At 46.0% G+C, this 24,097-nt stretch overlaps 1 protein-coding gene across 1 annotated transcript in view; it reads right to left on the bottom strand.

Annotated features, from left to right (window-relative positions):
* LOC126249721 (delta(24)-sterol reductase-like) overlaps positions 1-24,097 on the bottom strand; it is a 63,134-nt gene that overhangs the window by 13,491 nt on the left and 25,546 nt on the right. The window contains exons 4-7 of the mRNA XM_049951402.1: positions 18,998-19,116; positions 18,294-18,388; positions 14,302-14,473; positions 14-154 (exon numbers count right to left, since the gene is read on the bottom strand). Of these exons, the coding sequence (XP_049807359.1) occupies positions 14-154; positions 14,302-14,473; positions 18,294-18,388; positions 18,998-19,116 (527 nt within the window). The remainder of the gene's footprint in view (positions 1-13; positions 155-14,301; positions 14,474-18,293; positions 18,389-18,997; positions 19,117-24,097) is intronic.

Below are 24,097 nucleotides of genomic sequence, written 5' to 3'. Positions count from 1 at the left end.
AAGAGTTACACACCTGAATCTCCCAGAAGATTGATCTTGAGTGTCGGTGGTAATAGTCTCTTAGCGGAATGTATTCTGTCCCTTTGCCCTTCTTCAGGAAAGATTTCACATGCATGAAGAACCACGGCTTGTGCCATTTACCTATTTCGTTTAGCTGTAAGACAAAGACATAAAACATCATTATTTCCCTTGCCCTTGCGCAATATACTTAAAACTTCGTTAATAATAAAGAAGTTAATAGGATTCTAGGACTCACTCCTCATTTCAGGAAACTACACAAGATAACTTCAACTACTTCTGCAGACACAGTACAGAATGATACCGATTTAAAATTTCTGCTAACACACTAAGAAGCTCGAAAGGCAGAATTTTTTTCATATTACCTTCAGCTCAAATTACACGTAAACGAAACTGAAGCGCCATGTCACTGTAAAGCAAAGCAGCAACAAAAAGAGAAAAATGCTGATACGGTATTAAACTGTATAGTACCACGAGATGCGCAGTTGGGAATAGTGATGAAAATCTGCATCAGGCCTCACAAGAAAGAAATGTTACAGCAGTTTCTGCATTGAAATCACAATTTTATAGTTAAACCTTCACTGAAGATGAAGTGGTGATAATATTTCGAATAGCGTGTACCAAAAGTAAACAATAATGAGCACGCAACTAATTCTTTTATACTGGGACTGTTAGCAGTAATACGTATAATCTACGTTGTAACACAGACACTGTAAACCAACAGAGTATAAATGGCAAATGATTATTCTTTCACACAATGACCTTATTAAAGATGAATCTTAGAATAATGAACATGAACCTCATAAAAGAGCGCCACAACCGATTAAAAATCTAGATTACAGCAAGAGGACAAATGCTATTTTGTGTTATTTGTGTTATAAGCAAAGTCATAACAATCCAATTTGGACCTCTGGTGACGAGGAGAATGATCGAGTACTTAGAAGACAGCCAAACGCATGCGCAAGGATTTTTCCTTGCAAAATACCATTTCCTAGCCCTATGAAAACGAACGGACGTAGCAATTTATTCTCCAGTTCGGATTTTATGTCGGGTAGATACATTAAGGATAAAGAAAAAGACTGCCACAAATAACAAGGTCGTCGACTAATGTGTGGAGGTCCAAGGGATGTCGACTGGCCGCTGTGTCATCTATCCTGTCTTATGGCGCCATGTGGATGTGGTATCGAGAAACATGTGGTCAGCACATCGCTCTGCCGGCCATTTTACCGACTTTCCAGACCACGGAGCCGCTATTTTTCTTTCAAGCAGCTCGTCAATTGGCGTCACGAGGCTGAGTGAACCCCATACCAGTCCTCCCACCAAGGAAAAAATAATCCTTGGCAAACCCGGATCCTCGGCATGGCAACCATCTACGCTGACCAATCAGCTACTGAGGCCGACTAAAGACTGCCACACCTTATGTGAAATTTTCGTGTCAGTGATGCGAGCGAGGGCTTTTGCTGAATTTCCCGAATACTGGGCTGAACTGCATCTAGCTCGATTTCTCCCTTTGTCAGCAATACTAAATTGATGAGTTGCGTTTTCCCAAAGTTACCAGTTTGGCTTCAGAAAAGCTACCAGTACTCAGATCCCTTGCAGGATCTGTTGGTCATGAATATTCGTCAGAGGTTTCTCCATTGCGTCAGGGTAGTGTTTGCTAGTTGGTTTTGTGGTGTCAGGGAGTCCATTCAAAAATGTTATTGTATGAATGATCTTAAAATCTATTAAAAAAAAGATATATTCAGTATGTTACGATAACAATGATATTAAAGAGATAATATATTTATAAATTAAATCCAACTATAATATACAGGGTGTTACAAAAAGGTACGGCCAAACTTTCAGGAAACATTCCTCACATACAAAGAAAGAAAATATGTTATGTGGACATGTGTCCGGAAACGCTTACTTTCCATGTTAGTGTGGTGTCACCGCCAGACACCACACTTGCTAGGTGGTAGCTTAAATCGGCCGCGGTCCATTAGTACATGTCGGACCCGCGTGTCGCCACTGGCAGGGATCGCAGACCGAGCGCCACCACAAGGCAGGTCTCGAGAGACGTACGAGCACTCGCCCCAGTTGTACGACGACGTTGCTAGCGACTACACTGACGAAGCCTTTCTCTCATTTGCCGAGAGACAGTTAGAATAGCCTTCAGCTAAGTTAATGGCTACGACCTAGCAAGGCGCCATTAACCATTTGTAACGTTGCATGTACCTCAAGATAGAGTCTCACTTGTATCATCCAGAATGCTGTATACCAAAGGACAATATAAAAGTTAAGTGTTTTAGTAGCTACGTTCTTTTCTTTATCACATTCATCACGTATCCTGTTCCAGACTTAACGCCAGACGGTGTGAGTTGACGCGTGCCCTTTTGGCTACTTCACTGTGGACTGGCTGCCTTAACAGTCCACTACATTGGCGACGCGGATTAATCAGGATCTTGTTCTTTCTCATTGCTTAATTTGCTTGTGTCATGGTTTCGCCACACTCTCCAGATGTACTGTCCGAATTTTATCGCTTGCAGAATCAGCAGATGCAGGCTTTATTGGATGCCCTTGGACAGCTCGTCCAGGGTCAACGTGCGCTGCAAAACGATGCGGCCGCCGCCGCTTCATCGCTACCGCAGCCACAACACGCCGTTGCACCGTCCTTCCATAGTTTTGATGCAGCCAACGAATCTTGGACAGAATGGTCCCGACAATTTGGATTTCATCTCGCCGCCTACCGAATTCAAGGTAATGAGCGGCAGCCGTTTTTGCTTTCGTGTGTAGGTGTGTCCACCTACCGTGTGATAGTGAAATTGTTTCCCCGACGCGACGTCGCAACTCTGTCATACGAAGAAATTTTGTCTGCCTTAGATGCCTATTTCAAAGAAACAGTTAATGTCGTTGCAAAACGGTATACGTTCTTCCGTACAAAACGTACGGCCGGTCAAACTAATCGGGAGTGGGTTGCAACTTTGCAAGGACTTACTAGGGAGTGTGCATTTGAATGTGACTGTGGACTCCTTTATTCAGATACTATGGTGCGTGATGCGATAGCACAGAACGTTTCTGATGTTCGTATAAGGGAACAGATTTTGAAACTAGTCAATCCCTCCCTTCAGCAAGTGATAGACGTTTTAGATAGGCAAGACACACTTGACTTTGCTCATGAATCATTTGAAACTTCGCCAGCCGTGTGTCACATTAACCGGCCCGCCGGGCCCGCTGCACGGAACGCTAACCTGCCCTCGCGCATGTCCGCGCAGCTGCGGCCTAGCTCTCAAACACGTGTGCCGCGTAGGCAAGCAAATGCAGTGAAATCATGCCCGCGGTGTGTAACTAGACATTCGCGTGACAATTGCCCGTCACGCCAAGCTATTTGCTTTTACTGTCATAAGAAAGGGCATGTTCAAAGTGTTTGCCAGAAAAAGCTCAGATCAGACACTCACAACCATTCCAGGCCCTTTGCTTCACGCCAGAATCGAACCAAGGACACTCGGGCTCGGGAACCTTCGCCCATGGACATTCATGTCGTTACTGCCACTCCGCCCAGTGTTCCTCTCGCTAACAGTGACTGTGTTCGTCCCACAAAAAGTGTGCGTCGACGTCGCCGGAAATCCCGTCCCGTCGCACGTGATTCTGTACCAGTGTCTGTTCAAGTTGCACATCACAGTCGCTCTTGTCGTCAGCAGGACAATAAACTTTTTGTAGACTTGGACTTTGAAGGCAACGTGATCCCATTCCAGCTCGATACCGGAGCTGCAGTTTCATTGCTCAATCACGCCACGTACAAACAACTGGGCAAACCTCCGTTGCGTGCCGCAAATGTTAAGCTAACTACATATTCAGGTCACAAGATCCCTGTGTTAGGGCAGTGCCCTCTTCTTGCCACATACAAGGGACAAACAAAACTTGTGTCATTTTACGTAATTCGTTCTTCTTCGGCAGTGAACTTGTTTGGTTTAGATTTATTTCAGTTGTTTAACTTGTCTATAGTCAATCAGGTCCTATCAGTGAATCAGACTGTGCCTTCAGCCAGTGTTTCTAGTCTATGTGAAGAATTTGCAGACATTTTTGCACCGGGCCTTGGTTGCGCTAAGAACTATGCAGCACATTTGGAACTGAAAGTAAACACGCAACCGAAATTTTTCAGAGCGTGCACTGTTCCCCATGCATTGCGTTATGAGGTCGCCAACCACTACGATATCTTGTATCGGTCCACTGCTAATCACGGAAACGCTGCTGCGTTGTCCCATTTGCCTGTTGCTGAGGATAAGGCATTCGATTCATCCGAACTTGCTTGCATGTTCATTGATGCGGAAACCGATAACGTGGTCGAATCGTTTCCGATTGATTTTCGTCGTGTAGCTACAGCCACAGCTGCTGACCCTGTGCTTGCTACCGTTTTGCGTTTTGTTGCTACGCAATGGCCCTTGTCAAAGTCACGGATCGAGGATCCGTTGGTTCGCCGATTTTTTGCTCACAAGGAGAGACTTTTTGTACGACGTGGTGTTTTGTTGTTGCGTTCTGATAATGATCAGTCCAGAGTCGTGGTCCCACGTTCGTTACAGTCCTCTGTCTTACGGCTTCTTCACCAAGGACATTGGGGTATAGTGCGCACGAAACAACTTGCTCATCAGCACTGTACTTGGTTCGGAATCGATGCTGCGATAACGAATATGTGCTCTTCTTGCATGGCGTGTGCCGAACAACAATCCGCACCGCCGCGGAAGTTCTTTGCATGGCCGAAAGCCACGTCCCCTTGGCAACGCTTACATATCGATTTTGCTGGTCCCTTCTGGAATGCTCGATGGTTGGTTGTTGTCGATTCCTTCAGTAATTTTCCTTTTGTTATCCGGTTGTCTTCCACGACGTCTTCTGCCACAATCCAAGCGTTGTCTGCTATCTTTTGCATTGAAGGTCTTCCACAGACTATTGTTTCCGACAATGGCCCACAATTCATGTCCGCAGAATTTCAGTCATTCTGCAAGGTCAATGGTATTCAACGTCTGACATCCGCGCCGTTTTCGCCTCAGTCAAGCGGTGCCGCTGAACGATTGGTCCGGACTTTCAAGTCACAGATGTTGAAGTTGAAAGAGTCGCATTCTCGGGAGGACGCGTTATTGCTCTTTTTGTCCTCGTATCGCTCTCAGCCCCGCGATGGTCGCTCGCCAGCTGAGTTGCTCCACGGTCGTCCTCATCGAACCTTGATGTCTTTGCTGCATCCGCCGCATCAGGTTCCTGTGCAGCGGCAGACTCCTGCTTTTGCTCCTGGCGAAGTTGTCTTCTATCGCACCTATCGAGGTTCACGGCGTTGGCTCGCAGGGCGCATTCTTCGCTGCCTCGGCCGCGCGATGTATTTGGTTTTGGGGGCCTCTGGTGAGGTGCGTCGGCATCTCAAACAGCTGCGCCTCTGTCGTCGCCTGGGTTCTGCCGCTCCCCGTCTGCTTTCAGCGACGGTGCCGTCCGGTCAGCGCCCTGGGGACCCATCTACTGGCTCGCCTCATCCCCAGGTGTTACCGACGATGCCTTCCATTTTGCCCCATGGCGACATGCCGCCGCCGCCGCCGCCTGTTCTCCCGCCGGCGCCGCCCGCAGTGGACGCTTCGCTGCAGCCGCCCGGCGCCTCCCTGGGTCGCGCGCCGCCGATCGCTTCCCGTGACCAGCTGTCCTCCACCATGGAACTCTTGCCCGCTCCGGACCAGATGTCGTCATCGCGCGTCGGATCCCCCGACGCAATGGAGGTCGACCCTTCGGCCCCTCCTGTCTCATTACGGGCGCATACACGGCATGTTGACGTGCACCCTGGACTAGGTTTTCAGGCGTTTCCTAGCTCCCCTCGGACCGAATGGCAGGGTGCGGGTGGCACGGCCTCGCCTGTTGTTAGGCTCCCCACCCCATCGCCTACGTCAACATGGGGTCCTCCCCACGGCGGGCGGAAGCCTTTATAACCCGACCGTTTGCCGATTTGCGGGGGAGGAATGTGGTGTCACCGCCAGACACCACACTTGCTAGGTGGTAGCTTAAATCGGCCGCGGTCCATTAGTACATGTCGGACCCGCGTGTCGCCACTGGCAGGGATCGCAGACCGAGCGCCACCACAAGGCAGGTCTCGAGAGACGTACGAGCACTCGCCCCAGTTGTACGACGACGTTGCTAGCGACTACACTGACGAAGCCTTTCTCTCATTTGCCGAGAGACAGTTAGAATAGCCTTCAGCTAAGTTAATGGCTACGACCTAGCAAGGCGCCATTAACCATTTGTAACGTTGCATGTACCTCAAGATAGAGTCTCACTTGTATCATCCAGAATGCTGTATACCAAAGGACAATATAAAAGTTAAGTGTTTTAGTAGCTACGTTCTTTTCTTTATCACATTCATCACGTATCCTGTTCCAGACTTAACGCCAGACGGCGTGAGTTGACGCGTGCCCTTTCGGCTACTTCACTGTGGACTGGCTGCCTTAACAGTCCACTACAGTTAGAGCTCATTTTATTACTTCTCTTCAAATCACATTAATCATGGAATGGAAACACACAGCAACAGAACGTACCAGCGTGACTTCAAACACTTTGTTACAGGAAATGTTCAAAATGTCCTCCGTTAGCGAGGATACATGCATCCACCCTCCGCCGCATGGAATCCCTGATGCGCTGATGCAGCCCTGGAGAATGGCGTATTGTATCACAGCCGTCCACAATACGAGGACGAAGAGTCTCTACATTTGGTACCGGGGTTGCGTAGACAAGAGCTTTCAAATGGTGTTGAGGTCAGGAGAGCGCGGAGGCCATGGAATTGGTCCGCCTCTACCAATCCATCGGTCACCGAATCTGTTGTTGAGAAGCGTACGAACACTTCGACTGAAATGTGCAGGAGCTCCATCGTGCATGAACCACATGTTGTGTCGTACTTGTAAAGGCAGATGTTCTAGCAGCACAGGTATGAAATCATGATAACGTGCTCCATTGAGCGTAGGTGGAAGAACATGGGGCCCAATCAAGAGATCACCAACAATGCCTGCCCAAACGTTCACAGAAAATCTGTGTTGATGACGTGATTGCACAATTGCGTGCGGATTCTCGTCAGCCCACACATGTTGATTGTGAAAATTTACAATTTGATCATCAGAATCGAGGAAGTAGAGTACATACTGACGAAACTAAAATGAGGTCTAACATGGAAATGAAGCGTTTCCGGACACATGTCCACATAACATCTTTTCTTTATTTGTGTGTGAGGAATGTTTCCTGAAAGTTTGGCCGTACCTTTTTGTAACACCCTGTATAGTAAAGCTGCGAGGATGGGTCGTGAATCGTGCTTCGGTAGCTCTGGTTCGACTCCCCATCCGGAACAGAGATTTAATCTGCCAGAAAGTTCCAATAATACACTTCTTTGAAACTGTTTTATGAGATACATGCGGCTAGTGACCACTGGTCACGGTAAGATCAAGTAATAGGAAAGATCGGGCATCTCAGATTCACGATAAAATCCATGCCCTAAAAGCTTAGGTAATAATCAGGAAATAACACAGAATTTTAAATACTCACTCGTCCAAGCATCTCCTAAAGTAAATGACATATATCTAGTCAAGCCGTTCCACACTTTCCCTCAGCAAACAAATCGCATTCAGTCAAAATATAGCGCATTATTACAGTAACTCCACATCTGTCTCAGGCGGAGTAGGATGCCACGTTATAAAGGGCAATGGCTTGTATGAAGGCGAGCTAGAACGACCTCGTCTCGTCTTCGTGTCTCGATGGAGATAATCGAGTGGTGGGTTTCATCTTTTGAAGTTTATTCTCAATGACAATCAGGCAGCCTCTTTCCCATACACCCTTCAGTGCCCATCTCAGCAGTGTCATCACTGGCTGCAACGGGATGTCACATAATGTTATTCTGTGAGTTACGTACCTGTTCCACCCATCATTTTTACGATTCTTTTATCGAAATGATGTGAAACGAGTACCCGCCAGGTTAGCCAAGGGCGGGTTAGCCAAGGGCGCAGTTCGGCGCTAGCGGCCGTGCGAAGCGGAGGTCCGATACTTCCGCCTGTGCGGCGTGTGCGAGTGTTTGTTTACTTGTGGACTTTAGTCTGCGCGCGGACTAGTAACAACGATCATGGCGAACAAGTACAGTGCCCGCATCTCGTGGTCGTGCGGTAGCGTTCTCGCTTCCCACGCCCGGGTTCCCGGGTTCGATTCCCGGCGGGGTCAGGGATTTTCTCTGCCTCGTGATGGCTGGGTGTTGTGTGCTGTCCTTAGGTTAGTTAGGTTTAAGTAGTTCTAAGTTCTAGGGGACTCATGACCAAAGATGTTAAGTCCCATAGTGCTCAGAGCCATTTGAACCATTTGAACAAGTACAGGAATACTACATTACGATTCAATTTCTGCAAAGACTACGAACGACCAATGGCTTTAGCAATGGAACGATTCATTCGAGAGGAAGTCAAGATACCGCCAAACGATATTGTCGGAATTCACCTGTCCATCATTAGTCCCACGGTGTATGTTAAGATGGTAAAAGACGCGCCGTGTGAGACAATTCTACAGGCGACAAAAGCAGGACTCCGATTTTGTCATAGTGACGGTAATGTCGGCTCGGTAACTGTAGAACATGCTGGTCTTGGTGTATGGACAATACGTGTTTTTGAGCTGCCATTTGAGCTCCCGGCTGAAGAAGTTATCGAGGCTTTTAAGCCACACGGCACGGTACATGGTCACACGGCAGAACGATGGACACAATTCGCCACGTACCCCGTTCTTAACAGAGTGCGACAGATCACTATTGATCTTCAGAAGCATGTACCGTCCTATCTGACAATTGGTGGTTGTCGGGCGGTGGTGATTTACGATGGTCAACCACGTACATGTTCTGGCTGTGGCCAGGAGGGACACCTCAGGTCGAACTGTATGCAACGGCGGATTGCGCAACTGCCTTCAGATGTGCGGGAGCCATCGCCGGCGATGACAGTACTACCGATCACCTATGCCAAAGCCCTCACTGCGTCCGCTGATGACCGAAAGGACACAGCCACGGTGGAAGATCAAGATGGCACTCTCCGAAACCTTGTCGCAGACGTCGGGATGACAGAGGGTGCTGCTCCATCGAGCATACAATCTACGGCGACAACATCAGATGAGACCGAACTCCCACCAAGCACACCGATAGTACACGAAGCACTTCCCGTGTCTGGAACACACTCTGTGACGACAACATCAGTTCCGACCGAACTCCCGCCAAGTACAACGATAGGACTCGAAACACTTCCAGTCCCTACGGATGCTTTTCTGTCGGGCAGCCATGATTCCCTACAATCTGAGGACACGGAAGAAAGATCACGCAACGTTCCCCGAAAAGGAGGAAACGGCGGCGTCGCACGACATCTCCTCGGGATGACTCCCCTTGCCCCGACGACGATGCGCATGTGGACCAAGACGACACAACAGCCTCTACGAAACAGGATGAGGCAATGGGAACTGTTCGATCAGACCCACAGCGGTCTGTCACATTGACGGTACCGGGACGTGGTGATGCTGAAGAGGAATCACAGCCAGTTGGCTCTCCAGACGCAGATGCTGTGGCTATGGACACGAATATATCACTGCCTGAAAAGATGTGGTATGACGATATTGAGGAGGCGCTGGACGTCATACAGAGGCAGCCGGCACTCACGAAGACGGCCTAATAATTGCTGAAGGTGAAGGGAGAGGGGCGAGAAAACGTCTTCTAACTCAGCCCCGAGCGCCGATGCAGGGAGATGTTGCGCCTCGACAGAGTGGGATTCAACGCGATGCGAACCGTATTGCGACATTACATATAAATGACGTGCGTTCACCGGCCAAAATACACCTACTGAAGGAAACGATATGGGCATCAGATGTGGATATTGCTTTGCTGCAGGAAGTCCACATAGCTGCAGTCCCATACATCGCAGGCTACCAATCCTATTCGTCACATGGAGATCACAATGGGAGTGGGGTGGCAGTTTACGTGCGAGATGGCTTCCCAGTGGAAAACGTGTGTTATCTTCCGTCGGCCAAGGGAATGGCTTTCACGACGTTTGGGACACGCATCATCAACCTATATGAACCGTCGGGAAATAATCGGAGGCGGGAAAGGGCGCGATTCTATGCAGAAGACATTGCCCCACTATTCCATGGACGTTATGAATGTGTAATAATTGGTGGAGATTTCAACTGTGTTCTCAGCCAGAAAGACCAATGGCCGCAAGTAAACATCAGCCAGGAGTTGCGAATCGTTGTCAACGACCTTGTACTTAGTGACACGTGGGAATTACGACATGGAGATGCACTGGCTAAAAATGGTTCAAATGGCTCTGAGCACTATGGGACTCAACATCTTAGGTCATAAGTCCCCTAGAACTTAGAACTACTTAAACCTAACTAACCTAAGGACATCACACACACCCATGTCCGAGGCAGGATTCGAACCTGCGACCGTAGCAGTCCCGCGGTTCCGGACTGCAGCGCCAGAACCGCTAGACCACCGCGGCCGGCGAGATGCACTGGGATACACCTATGTGACAAGTCATTCGGCGAGCAGGTTAGATCGCATTTATATCTCACGGTCTCATGCAAATGATGTCCAGGACGCGGAAGCTGGCCATTGGCATTTTCCGATCACAGCGCTTACATCTGTATGGTGCTTCTTCCCCGTAGAGAAGTGTGGAACAGTAAGGCCCCGTGGAAACTAAACATTCAACATCTACATGATCCTGAATGCCGTCAACGGATCCTTGAGACATGGACGATGTGCGAGCGAAGGGTTGGAAGGTATACGACGATGCTTGATTGGTGGCTGACTTGTGCTAAACCGGCGCTTCGCCGTACGTTCATCTCATATAGCAGGGAGATGGCAGAATGGCGCCGCCGTACGACCGACTTTTATTTTGCAGCACTGCGCGACCTGGATGATGGTCCGCCGGGACAGGACATCTGGATCGAACGCAAAAGGATAAAAGCTAAACTAGTGGCTTTAGCTCGGAAACATCGTCAGGGAACCATGGTGCGCGCAAGATGTCACGATACGATAAGGCACGAGATTCCTTCCATGCACCACGTCGTGAATGAACGAAAGCCCCGACGACGCGTTTTGGTACGGGAATTAATTACCTGCGAAGACCGAAGAGTGACGCGTCAAGCGGACATTGTCTCTGCATTCGTCGACCATTACCAACACATCTATCGGGAAGAAGCAGCCCCTGTCGATGACCTCGACCGTATAGCCACGCACGTCTCCCGTACACTGACGGTGGAAGCCGCGGGAACCTTACTGGAAGCCATTAGCTGTGAGGAAGTACATGATGCGATCACACAAGGTGCGTTGAATCGGTCCCCAGGCATTGATGGGCTTCCTGCTGAATTTTATCGAGAATTTCGCAACGAAATGGCACCGCGATGTACGGAAATGTACAACGAGATGTTAAATTCCGATGCGCCTATTCCACCGGCTTTTATGGAAGGCCTCTTCGTGCCAGTACATAAACCGAAACCAGGAATTACGGTCACACATTATCGCCCCATCGCCCTGCTTAATGCCGACTATAAGATCTTTGCACGGTTGCTAGCGTCCCGATGTCGTATGTTAACTCGTAGCGTTCTCTCTCCAGAACAGACGACACCGGGTCGATCGGTGAATGTGCAAACAGCTACTGGCGAATGCCGTGATGTGATAGCGCTGGCGGAGGAGTGCCGGCTTAAAGCGGCGATGGTGGCGGTTGATTTTGACAGTGCTTTTGATAAGGTGCGCCACAACTATCTGTACGCTGTACTGCAACAAATGGGATTTCCAGACCGTTTTACTGGTCTCATTAGAAGGATATGTGGGGGCGCACAATCCTTGGTATAGGTTAATGGGCGTATAGCAGAGCCCATTCAAATTCGACGATCCATTCACCAGGGCTGCCCTCTTTCGATGCTGCTGTTCGCGATAGCATTGGAACCATTAATTGGGAGGCTAACCAGTTCTCTTTCTGGGATGGAACTACGGGGCTACACCTTCAAATGTCGTGCCTATGCGGACGACCTCCTGCTGCTCGTTCGTTCTGAGGAAGAGGTGAAGGCTCTCCTTGAACTGTTGTTGGACCACAGTGTGACGGCGGGTAGTGCAGTGAACATGAACAAATCGGCGGCAATGCCGGATGGAAGGGGCCTTACGCCGGGAGAAATCAGTCCGTTTCCTTATGTGCAACGATTCCGCTATCTCGGCATAGACTTTACCTCATCTGTAAAACATACTGCAGCAGTTAACTACCGACGTATTTTACAGACAACACGTACCATGGTCCGACAACATCTCCTACGGCGCCTTGATCCTTTGCAGCGAGTCGAGTATCTGAACACTTATGTGGTTTCTCGAATAGTGCATATTTCGCAGATCCTGCCCCTACCACTCACGCTCGGACATCGACTTCAATCAGCACTAGGCTATTTTGTGATGATTGGGTCGCGCCTCAAGGTGCGATACGAAACGCTCACGCTCCCTACGGACAAGGGGGGACTCGGGCTTACGAATGTTCACTGCCGAGCGACGGCGCTCCTTCTAGCCACGATGTACAAGCAATGGCGTAGCGGGCGTGATTCCCTTACATCCCGCCTACTGGATCTCCTGGTTCCAGCGTGCCTCACACCTCCTGTGGCGGTGGGCAACATTACGTCACATTTTGCGCCTGTATCAACATTTATCGTGGAACTTAGTTATATCAGAGACGAGCTTCCGCGCAAGAGACCGCCATGCGCGAAGGATTTTTATGTTTGGCTGCTACGACGGATATGTCGTAATGTCATTGAACACCCCAGGTTGCATTGGCCGAAGATTTGGAGACATGTGCACCAAAAATTCCTTCCTACCTTCGTTCGGACACTGTGGTTCTCTGTCGCCTGTGGCAAGTTCAACACCAACCAACGGCTCCATGCCATTGGACTAGTGGACACTCCACTATGCCCGAAATGTCGCCAAGTGGATGACGACCATCACCGCTTAACTTGTATCGCGGTGGAGGACGTCTGGCTCCTACGAAGGCAAATGGTGGCTTGCTACCTCCGTGTGACCCCGCAACATATTACACCTGCTTCCTTCTTACATCCGGAGAGTGACTACTTTCCGGCGACTAAATCACAGTCGATCATCTGCGTAGGGATGCTGCCAAGTCGCGACTTGACTTTTGGTATTTCTTGCAGCAAGCCCACAATGATGTTCGTAGATGTTCACACTATCGGAACACCTTTGCCAACTATCTTCAGGCAGTCTTCCTCGACCCCCCACGCAGTTGGGATGTGCCGGGTGCAGTCGGTGTGCACATTTGACAGCTGATAATGAACCTCACGCTTCTCTCACCACTCAATATTTAATGCACATACTATACGATGAAATGATCTACATGTTCCTTTTAACAGAGTGATCTTTATTGAAAGTAAATAAATAAAAAAACTACATCCCCGTTCCTTTAAATTTGATTGATTTAAAAAGTTTTTTTTTTTTTTTTTTTTTTTTTTTTTTGCAGAGGATGCATTTCATTTAGTGTTTGTGAACTGCCTAATTTTGTATCCAAATAGAATACCAATAAATAAATGTTAAAAAAAGGGCGCTAATGCGCTGCTTCCTGAGCTCGGGTAGGGTGCCGGCCCAGGATCGAATCTGCCCAGCGGGTTAACGACGAGGGCCGGCGTGCCAGCCAGCCTCGATTTCAAATTTTATTTAACTTGTAACTTGGTTTTGATAATACCTCTGCTTAATTTGATTTCATTTACTGGTTATTGGTGGGTAATAATGTAACATAAAGACGACTAAATACATACTGACAATACTTTCTCTGTTGCAACTTTTTAAAATTTCAATAGGATGTTTGCTCCTAGGTATATGACCATATTGTACCAATTGTACCATAGGAAATGTTTGTACATTCGGAAAAACCTTAATTTTCCGGAGAAGATTTTGTAATTTCAGAAAAAGTGTGTAGCATGTAAAAAGTGAATGCCATCATTTAAAAATGGAAGAAAAAACTATATTAAACTTCTACTACAGAGTTGTCTAGAGGCGAAAGTCTGAAATGTGTTCCACGCTAACACATTCTCCTCTACGAAGAAATGGAGGTTGTGACTGTTTTAGGATCGTTTTTTATAAACAGGTGCCTGAACAAGCTTGGCGGTCCCTCTGAACGCTCATAGCAAATGGTCTTTATTTTTTTTACCTCTGTGTGACGTAAATGTTTCTATGTCGACTACCCGCAGGTCTTTAAGCCTGAGCACGGTAAGCAGCCGTATCTTCTGACGTACCTTGCCAGGTTCATAATCGTCCACCATGTTGCCAAACATGATGACGCCCTCGTTCAAGCTGAACTGCAGACCCTCGATGAACATGTTTCCTTCTTTCCTGGCTGCCGCCTCTGAGAAAACTTTCACCGTTTCGTCTAGAGATTTGACGGGTTTATAATCGAGTTTCACATACCTGCAACAGAAACCTCCCATTAACACATGATCTTTGATACACAGAAAATAACATTCATCTTGAAGCTCTTTACCCAAAAAGTTCACTGTCTACGTCCGTATTTGCTTGAACAGAAAATATATTTGAGGATCCCGCCTTCGGTTCACTAATTCCTACACATGCTTCTGTGATATTACAAAATCCTCAGTGGAGTTCTCTTTATTTTACTGCAGAGAATAAGCAATAATGGACAAGAGAATACTTGCAGATAGAGTTACCGTCATCAGTTTGAGTGACAGTGTTTACAAATCATATACCTTAGCAGCACATTTGGATTCTCCTGTTACCTTCTGCCTTCATTGTTACCAGTTATGTTTTAATAACACATTTAGTCATCTGAAACTAATAATATTTCTAACTATGACATAATTCCACTGAAACGAGAAAATTAGCCCTAAAAGTAGATTTACTGGCGTGCGAGCATTTTTTGTATCTGTTACGATTATTTACTTACTACTTTTGACAAATTTCAATTATTGTATAGATATCTGGACCTTGAAAATGGTTCAGTGTTTCTTTTCATTTAGATGATTTACAACATATGCCAGTACTCTGCATCACACCCAGTACAGAAAGGGCCAAACATTAATTTAAATACTACCATTACTGAAATAACAGATTCCTTTTTAAGTTGAACGAATTCAGGGTCTAGTCATGCATTCAACAGCTCAAAACGTAACAGATTGAAGTATAAATGTTACTAGTAAATTGTGCTTGAAATAAGAAGGTATTTTACAATCATCTTACACTGCTTAGTAATAATCTAAACTCAGCTTCGATGTACACTCTAACTAGAGAGATAGGGTCCCAATACTTCAATCTAGGCTGCTGGCACATCTCCGAGGGATGCAGAGATAAAGGACGGAGTACTTGGGGTGTCGCTGAGCCAGTTTTAATAATCTCTAAACCGTGTGACAAATAAGGCAGGCGCTTCAGGTAATGTTCACTAGGGCTTTCTACGTACCAAGCGCCCTCAGAGCATACTCATATTTTTTGTAATTTGAAAATACTTGACTGTCGTATAACTTCACCGCAAGTCACCAAATCTCATTCTACTTTATTGCCCTTCAGCGCAGTTCGCACGGAGAGTTTTAAGTTCATTACGTTGAGAGCAGCTTGAAATAACAACACTGCATCGTCATAACACAGAACTGGTCTCACTCACTACTGAGATAAGTGGCTTTACGTTATTCCACAACAGGCATGACAAAAACACGTCATGATCCGCTTTGTTTCAACTGGTGTATCACAAGTATGTTGTTCACTTTCTCAAATGCCTGTTGGACAACGAGAAAGTCAGCTAGAACCCTACGGACCAGTCGCTCTTGAGTTCTAGTGGAGTTCTGTACACCAACAGCAAAATAGTGGTATAAATGACGGCTATGCTCCAGTGTTAGCCCGCGCACGCGATACAACTTAATATTTAAATTTGTTTACTAACATTTCCGTTCATTTATTCATATTTTCGTATGCTAATATGTCGTCTTGAAACTCAGCAGCGCCGGCATTGTGGTGGAGCGGTTCTAGGCGCCTCAGTCTGGAACCGCGCGACCGCTGCGGTCGCAGGTTCGAATCCTGCCTCGGGCATGGATGTGTGTGATGTTCTTAGGTTAGTTTGGTTTAAGTAGTTCTAAGTTCTAGGGGACTGATAACCTCAGATGTTAAGACCCGTAGTGCTCAGAGCCATTTGAACCAACACAGCAGCACCACTGGAGAAGAAACACTGTACCATGGAATGGACCTGATCAAATAAAATTGTCACAAAATCCTTGCGAGTAATTCGACCTTGCAGAGTAATCACGGGAAACATGGAATACCACGATACGGATGCCCAAATCATCATCGAACATCCGCAATGTTTCGCTCTTGAGAGACAAACTGGGCTGGAAGTTGTAAGCCGTCTAAAACAAAACTCATTCGACCAAATTACATTTTTCCATTGCTCCAGAGTCCAGCTTTTATGGCTTCGGCACCACGTTTTCCTGTCACGGACATTTGTCCAACTAATGAGTGATCTGAGAATTCCACCTCGCTCTGCGATTCCCTGTTACATTCAGCTCTGCAGCGACTTTTGCAACTGTCGCCCCCTTATTTTTAGTCAAAATGCTCTTCAATTAAAGTCCGTCACGATCACTCAACGCACACTTTCGTCTGCGTTGTGACGGATGAGGTTTTACCGCTTTGTATGCGGTACGAATCTTCGATACGGGTTTTCTTGAAACACAAATCGTTTCTGCTAACTTGGTTACAGAATCACCCACCATACGAACACCAACAATTTTTCCATGCTCCATCACAATGCACTCACAGCTACACAGAATAATGTTTGATCACGACTGACACTTGCAACTTTTTGAGGACATTGCACAGAGCCGTTTGTGGTCAAACACAACAGTGCAAAGTGCAGGTTTGGCTAGCATTTGCATTTAAGTCGAAGCACGCATTTCTCGTGGTGTTCTTATATTTTTGTCCATGAGGTGTTTTTATATTTTTTCCACCCCGACCTGACGCAAATTTCTTGATGATGTCTGTTGCTAAACTTTCATTCTACATACTTTTTGCCTTCTAAGCACTAAATCCTGCTGCTCCTTGTGTTAAAGGTACGTGCCTAAGTAACGCATCATTTTCGACAACGTATGATGTAGTGCGAATAACGATAAAATCCGTCCTGGACATATCAGAACGATTTCGTATCGTTTTCCAAGAGAGCGCCACCGTCGACGTCTCTGCAGGCAGTCGTTTGTTAGAAAACGTAATCAGTTTACATACATGTGCACATACACACCTCATACCGCTTGAAACACTTATTTCCAACCATTGATACCTTACTGCGAACTACTCAGTTTAGACTCATCTATAGTTTGTTTCTTTCTTATCTTAAGAAATTAAATATTAATGTAACTACTTCTACAGTTGCTAGTGCTGTGTAGGTACACAGCATAAGTGTATCTTAAACCCTGTAATAGTGTGGCAGGAGACCTAACCACCGAAATAAAAGCATTAGTATTATTCCTATGATGCTCCCCTGTGCTTTAACGTAAAACGCATGGCGGTGCTCTATTTTTAAAACTCGAAGTGAATAGTCTTACAGTCTTCTCACAAAAAACTTGGCAGCCCAACCGTATAACATGAAGGCATTCATTTTTATGCCTCTAATATAGAAATTACAAAAACTCTATTTTTTGAGGGGTAATGTACTTACAGTCATCAAGCAACAATACTAAATCATCAGCTGTGAGTAACAGAGGAACAGTAATGTATGCTCCTCCGTGGTGTAGCTGTTCTTAATGCCTTTTTGCTGCCCACTGTACGTAATTTTTGTGTACTACTGATGTTTTCTAATTTATTACTTGCATTATTAGATTATTAGGAACATTCAAATCAAAATGTTCAAATGCGTGTGAATTACTGTGGGACCAAACTGCTGAGGTCATCGATCCCTAGACGTACACACTATTTAAACTAACTTACGCTAAAGACAACACACACACCCATGCCCGAGGGAGGACTCGAACCTCCGGCGGGAGGGGCCGCCCCATTCGTGACACGGCGCCTCTAACCGCGCCGCCACTCCGCGCGGCTAGGAACATTCTAACATAAAAATATTCAGTCTTGAAAACTCAGAAGTTAAAAATGAAAGTAAATGGTCAACGAAGTAACTTAATTTACACTATGCTCTTTTAATTACATCTTCGATGACCAAGCAGTCTTTCTTGTATTAATCTGATATGTGTAAGATTTTGCAGTTCATTTTTTTTTCTAGTAAATGCCACAGACTTACTTTTTGGACGGGATGATTCTGAATTCGACTGCAGTAAGGAAACCCAGAGTCCCATAAGACCAAGGGACTGCGTAAAACAGGTCTGCGTTGTTCTCCTGCAGCAAAAAGTAGCTTTTGACGTCACTGTTTTCTTAGAAGAATGTTTGTGATTCCAACAAAACACATATTCTACAACAACTTAGAAAGATTTCACTAATATTTTAACAAAACAAAATTTAATAACAAATTTACATATCCGTTACATAAAGTATCTGTGACACAAACTTTAAAAACGGTAGGAGAACGGAAGAACCATCTATGTAAGATCAGGAATTCGGATGTAAAAACAGTTCATTGGTAAAGTAAGTTTTTAAATTTAACTGTAATTGGAAAAGCAGCTTGACTTCAAAAAAATTATGTTCATAATTGTACTAAATAAAGTCGAGTTGCAATTTATATTCAATGTAGCGCCCCACAACTTTAATATAAGCTTAAGAAGGTCACAGTAATCTTCGTCATCAGCCCAGTCAGTTATCTCTGAAACTATTCCAGCTTTTTCAAATCCTTGGAATTTCTAGCGGTATGATCCCAGGAGAAAATTCATTAAAGGGACGATACCGCCAGTTACAAAATATGTGTTTCCTACTGGTGTATCTCTTAAGTATTATCGGTCTCCACCACTCCTGAGAGGATTTGTTAAATATTCAGTATGGACCAGCGCTTACCTTATCACAGACAACAACACTGCCGTCAGCCAAGACAAGCTCATAGGACACGCAGATGTGCTGGATGAGGCCGTGCTTGTGCGAAGAGCTCTCCACCCCAGTACCCATCACAAGGCCTCCTACAAATCAACCACTTTTATTACTTGGACTGAAGTACTTTACAGAAAAAATTAGCACGTGATTTTACGACAAGCTTCTCCCTTCCTACTTTCTAAACAACACCCAAAAATTATGTTAATATAGTCTATGAATTGAAATGTTAGTAAGTTCATCCTATCTATGTATACTGTAACTTCTGTTCTACTCGGTTTTCATGTTTCTCAAGTTCGTTGAATGTTTGTTTTTGTGTGCTCATTCCCGCTAAAACAACAGTTAATAAACTATATATATATGTGTTGTCCGTTCTTTCTGACATGTCCGAAAGAACAGATACCAGTTTGATTCTGCAGCTACTATGAATTATAGACATTAGTTGCCAGTGGACATTGATTTACATGAACGGTGAAAGCTGAAAATGTGTGCCAGACGGGGATTCGAACCCGGGCCTCCTGCTTACTAGGCGACATGCTGACTAGAGCACTGTATAGTACAAGCTGAACAATCCGCCATTTTGAATCCCACGTTCAAGGCGCTCGTTTAAACTCTACCGAACACTTACACTTTTGAATATGCTCTTGATGCCATCAAATGTACATTCCTTGAGCAGATAATATTACAGCGTAGTAAATGTATCGACTTACATTTGACTTGAAGAGGCAAGCAAATTAAAGTAGTTGATTAGACGACTATTTCGAGATGTGATACATTCACTTACGTTCCATGTAAATCATACGTTGCTGTTCTACATATTTACCAAATACAGTAAAATGCGTCACAAATATCGTATTTTCTGGTTTATGTATGGTACATCCACTTACGTTTACGGTAAGTGGGAGTTACATTCGTAAACAATTACGGAATAATGTTAAAATGGAACACAACAGGCATAAAAATTTCATATCAGCACAAGATGGAATTGCGTGAGTACTCAAAGTATATTAATGATCCCAATTTTATTGACTATTTCGAAAGTTATAAAAGAAATCTGTTAGAAGTTATTTAAAAATCAAAAAACTGCAAATATTTTGTTATTACCAACAAGCTGCAGTAAAGTATCATTAATTTACTGTTTCTATAAAATTAACAGCTCCTTAGGATGACTTGTGGTTTTAAAAATGGTTCAAATGGCTCTGAGCACTATGGGACTTAACTTCTAAGGTCATCAGTCCCCTAGAACTTAGAACTACTTAAACCTAACTAACCTAAGGACATCACACACATCCATCCCCGAGGCAGGATTCGAACCTGCGACCGTAGCGGTCGCGCGGTTCCAGACTGTAGCGCCTAGAACCGCTCGGCCACTCCGGCCGGCACTTGTAGTTTTACTCAGTTATTGTAAATGAAGTAAAGAAAAGTAGCTTACTTTAAACGTACACTGTCACGTCGTGTTATGTGCTGTAACAGTTGTGCTACTAAATGTAACTGGGTTTTCTCTTTTGATGCTAGTCAATTGTCAGGATGAGCATTCTAAAGCATTATGTCAGGGTGAAAATACTAAATTAATTAATTTTTCTCTCTTAACAACTTGTGGGCAGGGTGGGTTCTTCCTTGGCTCGGGTATGAGGTCGAATGAAACATCATTTTTACATAAGATATCTTTTATTGAAGATTTGTACAACTGTTTCTTACTCGATGTTCTGGCTCGGAGAGCGGCAGCTGTGTCGTTTGCGAAGTCTTCTGCTGAGGCAGCGGCGGCGGCGGCGTCGTCTGATTACGCGTGGCAGTGTGTATCTCGTGTCGCCGTCTCGCCCAGCTGACTGGAGACGCTCAGCGCGAGGTGGCCCGTTTAATTATTGCGAGCGAAGTCGTGCATCGGATGGTGATACTTTGGTTGTGGCGTCCCAGTGTTTCTCTTCTCCAAGCGGCCGCGTGCGTCGGCCAGCGGAGCGGCGCGGCGGGGGAAGGCCAGTGTCCTGGACTCGAACCACGGACTCCCGCTTGCCAGTCTTCGGCTGTCAGATCTTCATCCCAGCTCACAGGTGACTGCTGATGTGAGGCCGTCTCCTTCCCGTCCTCACGAGTCACCCGGGTATGTAAAAATCAGACTTCAAATACCTTTTAACTTCTGTCTTCTGGCGCCGAGGCTGCTGCTTGCTATTCCATTACAGCGACGGACTTGGTGCGTCTGTGCATGATGTAGACTCTTCTTGCATGACGGTCTTCAGCACCGAAACTGACTGAAAACTACTGCTACGCTTCTTCACTTCATCGTCTTCTTCGTCTCTCGTCTCGTCTCGTCTCCGTCTCCGTCTCCGTCTCCGTCTCTGTCTGGCCCACTGCGTCTCGCGTATTTATTCACTTCAGTTTACTGGAGGTGAACGACTTCACGGTCACTGCCTCTTCTGTCACGTTGAGAAGCTCCTCGAAGAATCTTCTTAACGTCGGTCATTGGCTCTTGGAATGTAGGCGAGGGCCTTTGATCACACGTGACAACTGAGAAACACGTGAGCCGGTCATTGCCTCTTCTGTCACGTTGAAAAGCTTCTCGAAGAATCTTCTTAACGTCGGTCATTGGCTCTTGGGATGTAGGCGAGGGCCTTTGCTCACATGCGACAACTGAGAAACACGTGAGCCGGTCGGGCGATGCCCTGAAGGCTGAATCGACAGCGCCCGCTTATGTGGAACTTGCTGACTTCACGGTCATTGTCTCTTCTGTTCTGCTGTTCTGCCCGCTGTTTGCCAGTATGTAACTCTCTAAACTAAACCAAGTTTTTCATTTATATTCTAATTTCTACTTCACTTTGATTTCACTAATTTATTTACTTAAGTACCACTCAACAGTGCACATAATCTGCAGCAAGTTTAAAATTAACACACATCGTACATATATAATTTCATTACCACCTCTCTGTGAGCAGTTCTATCTTTAAAACAAAGAAAAAAAAAGCTGGGTTACTTATTTGAATCGAGGTTATCACAGGATGCGGTACTGTGATATTGTCCGTATGTCTGTGTACGATTACTCCTTAATATGGGCCCCTTTAGCAGATAGAAAATGGACGAAAACGTTTGAAGAATAATGTTTAAGAGCAGAGGGAAAATGTAGCATGGCAAGCGCCATGGGAAAACACCTCCGCGTTGGTCTGGAAGGGTAGTAAGAGCAGTAGCGGATTGCTTGCTATCTGCGACAGATCACCCAAGGGTAAGTTACGTTAATTGTGGGTATCATACAGCTCGATACACAGTCCCCTGCTGCGGGGCCGCCTCTGCTCCGCTTTGTCAGTGACTGGGCGCAGCAGCAGGCCCTTGTTGGCTGCAGCTTCATCCTCCAGCGCGATTTTCCTCAGCTGCGGGCCGTGTCAACTCCCCGCTCGTCAGCAGGTCACGCGGCAAAGCTCTAGCGGCGCAGCTTCGTTGGTGTTAAGGCAGCTCAAGAGAGGAGCGCTTTGGTCGTATTCTCACGCTGATTTGTCGGTATCTTCTTTTCTGCTTCGTCCACGATGTGGGCCACTACAGCGCTCTTGAGTGCCCTGCGGTAGACCATGTCCGTTGCCTGCAGCTCGATAAAGGCATCTGAGTCAATAGGCTCGACGCCTAATTCGAAATTCGGCAGTCCGACATCTTGTGGTACCGCTCTGCCCGTCCTACGCCTTTGCACTTGTACAAAGGAGGGACAGGCGTACGATCGCCTTCTTACCGCTTCTGTGGTCGATCAGCGAGTTCAGCGAGCTGTACCACCGATGGACCCTTTGCTGTGACGGCATTCGCTTATTTTGCTCGTTAGCCTTCGCCCATGCTGTGGCGTGAAACACGGAAAAATAGCTTCGCGTCGTTAACAACGGCGCGCGAGAATGTTTTCTGCTCTCGCCACAGCACAAATACGCCGTCACAACTCTCCGTCAGTCTCACCAGCGTAGCGCCCAACAGCAGCGATGCACTCGCCTTGCTGCTTAAATAAGGCTGAACTACGAAACTCACTGCTGGAGTACTGTTTACACGTCGTGTTTTGCTGCCCCTGTTAATGCACAAAGTTAAGCTTTATATCGCACTAGACTACTATGAGGCGGCTCTATCAAATGGGCTTATAAAATTTCGCTTTAAAATACGCTGCTTGCAAGTAGAAACAAACGGACATTTTCCGTCGACACTAGGCGAAACATGGAGGACGCAATGAGCAACTGTGGTGTCACAAGGCTTAGGCCTGTCGCACCCCTCATTAAATTGACCAAGACTTATACGAATAATTGTAAGAACAGTTATTATTATTGTGTTCTTTAAGTTTGTTTTTGGGTTTTCAGAAATACTGTGGGAAAAAAGTTTATTTATGTTGCAGATAACGTGGAAGACGTTGCCCAACGATCACCACGAAAGTTCGACGTAGCGGCTAATGGGCAAGGAATAAAACGAATGCCTCAAAAACTACGGCGAGCCATGGAAGAGCCTGGGCCGCGAGGGCGTCGAGCTTCCTATTTAGTTATTGGACAACGTCAAAGGAAGAGATATTCTGCTTTCTCTTTGTAAACAGGTCGATCGAGTCTTAAAAGGTTCATGTAAAGCGTATAGGCGGGTGACACATTAGGTGGGACCCGATGCCTGTAATACTTCCACAGTTATTAAAAAGTTGTTAAACGGCAAAACCAATAGTTCATCATTTACATAGATAAAAAGTAGTAAAGATATAGGAAAGGAAGAGTTGCGGCGTCAGAGCGGAAAGTGATACATCGCTCAGCAACGAAGAAGGACGCAAACAGCGGGCGTTACGTGGTGAAAATAAATCAACTGATAAAATAGTAGGTCTGTTATTAAGCATAAAGCCACGTAACACTGCACAACACTTGTTGAGACTACCTCTATTTACACATCGCAGAAACTAAATTGCTAGTATTTGCTGGAATACCATAAAAATACGCCTGATGATTTTTAGGAGAAATACCCAGTATATAACTATAGGATATTTCCTCTACATTAAATTCGAGTGACGGGTTAACAATAAATATTATTACATCCATCACAGATTCAAGTGAACTGATACAATTCCTATTAATTGCCTGGCTTTCCTGC

This window comes from Schistocerca nitens, chromosome 3 (genome assembly GCF_023898315.1).
Source record: "Schistocerca nitens isolate TAMUIC-IGC-003100 chromosome 3, iqSchNite1.1, whole genome shotgun sequence".
Classification (NCBI taxonomy): Eukaryota; Metazoa; Arthropoda; class Insecta; order Orthoptera; family Acrididae; genus Schistocerca; species Schistocerca nitens.
This window is presented reverse-complemented; position numbering and strand designations above follow the sequence as displayed.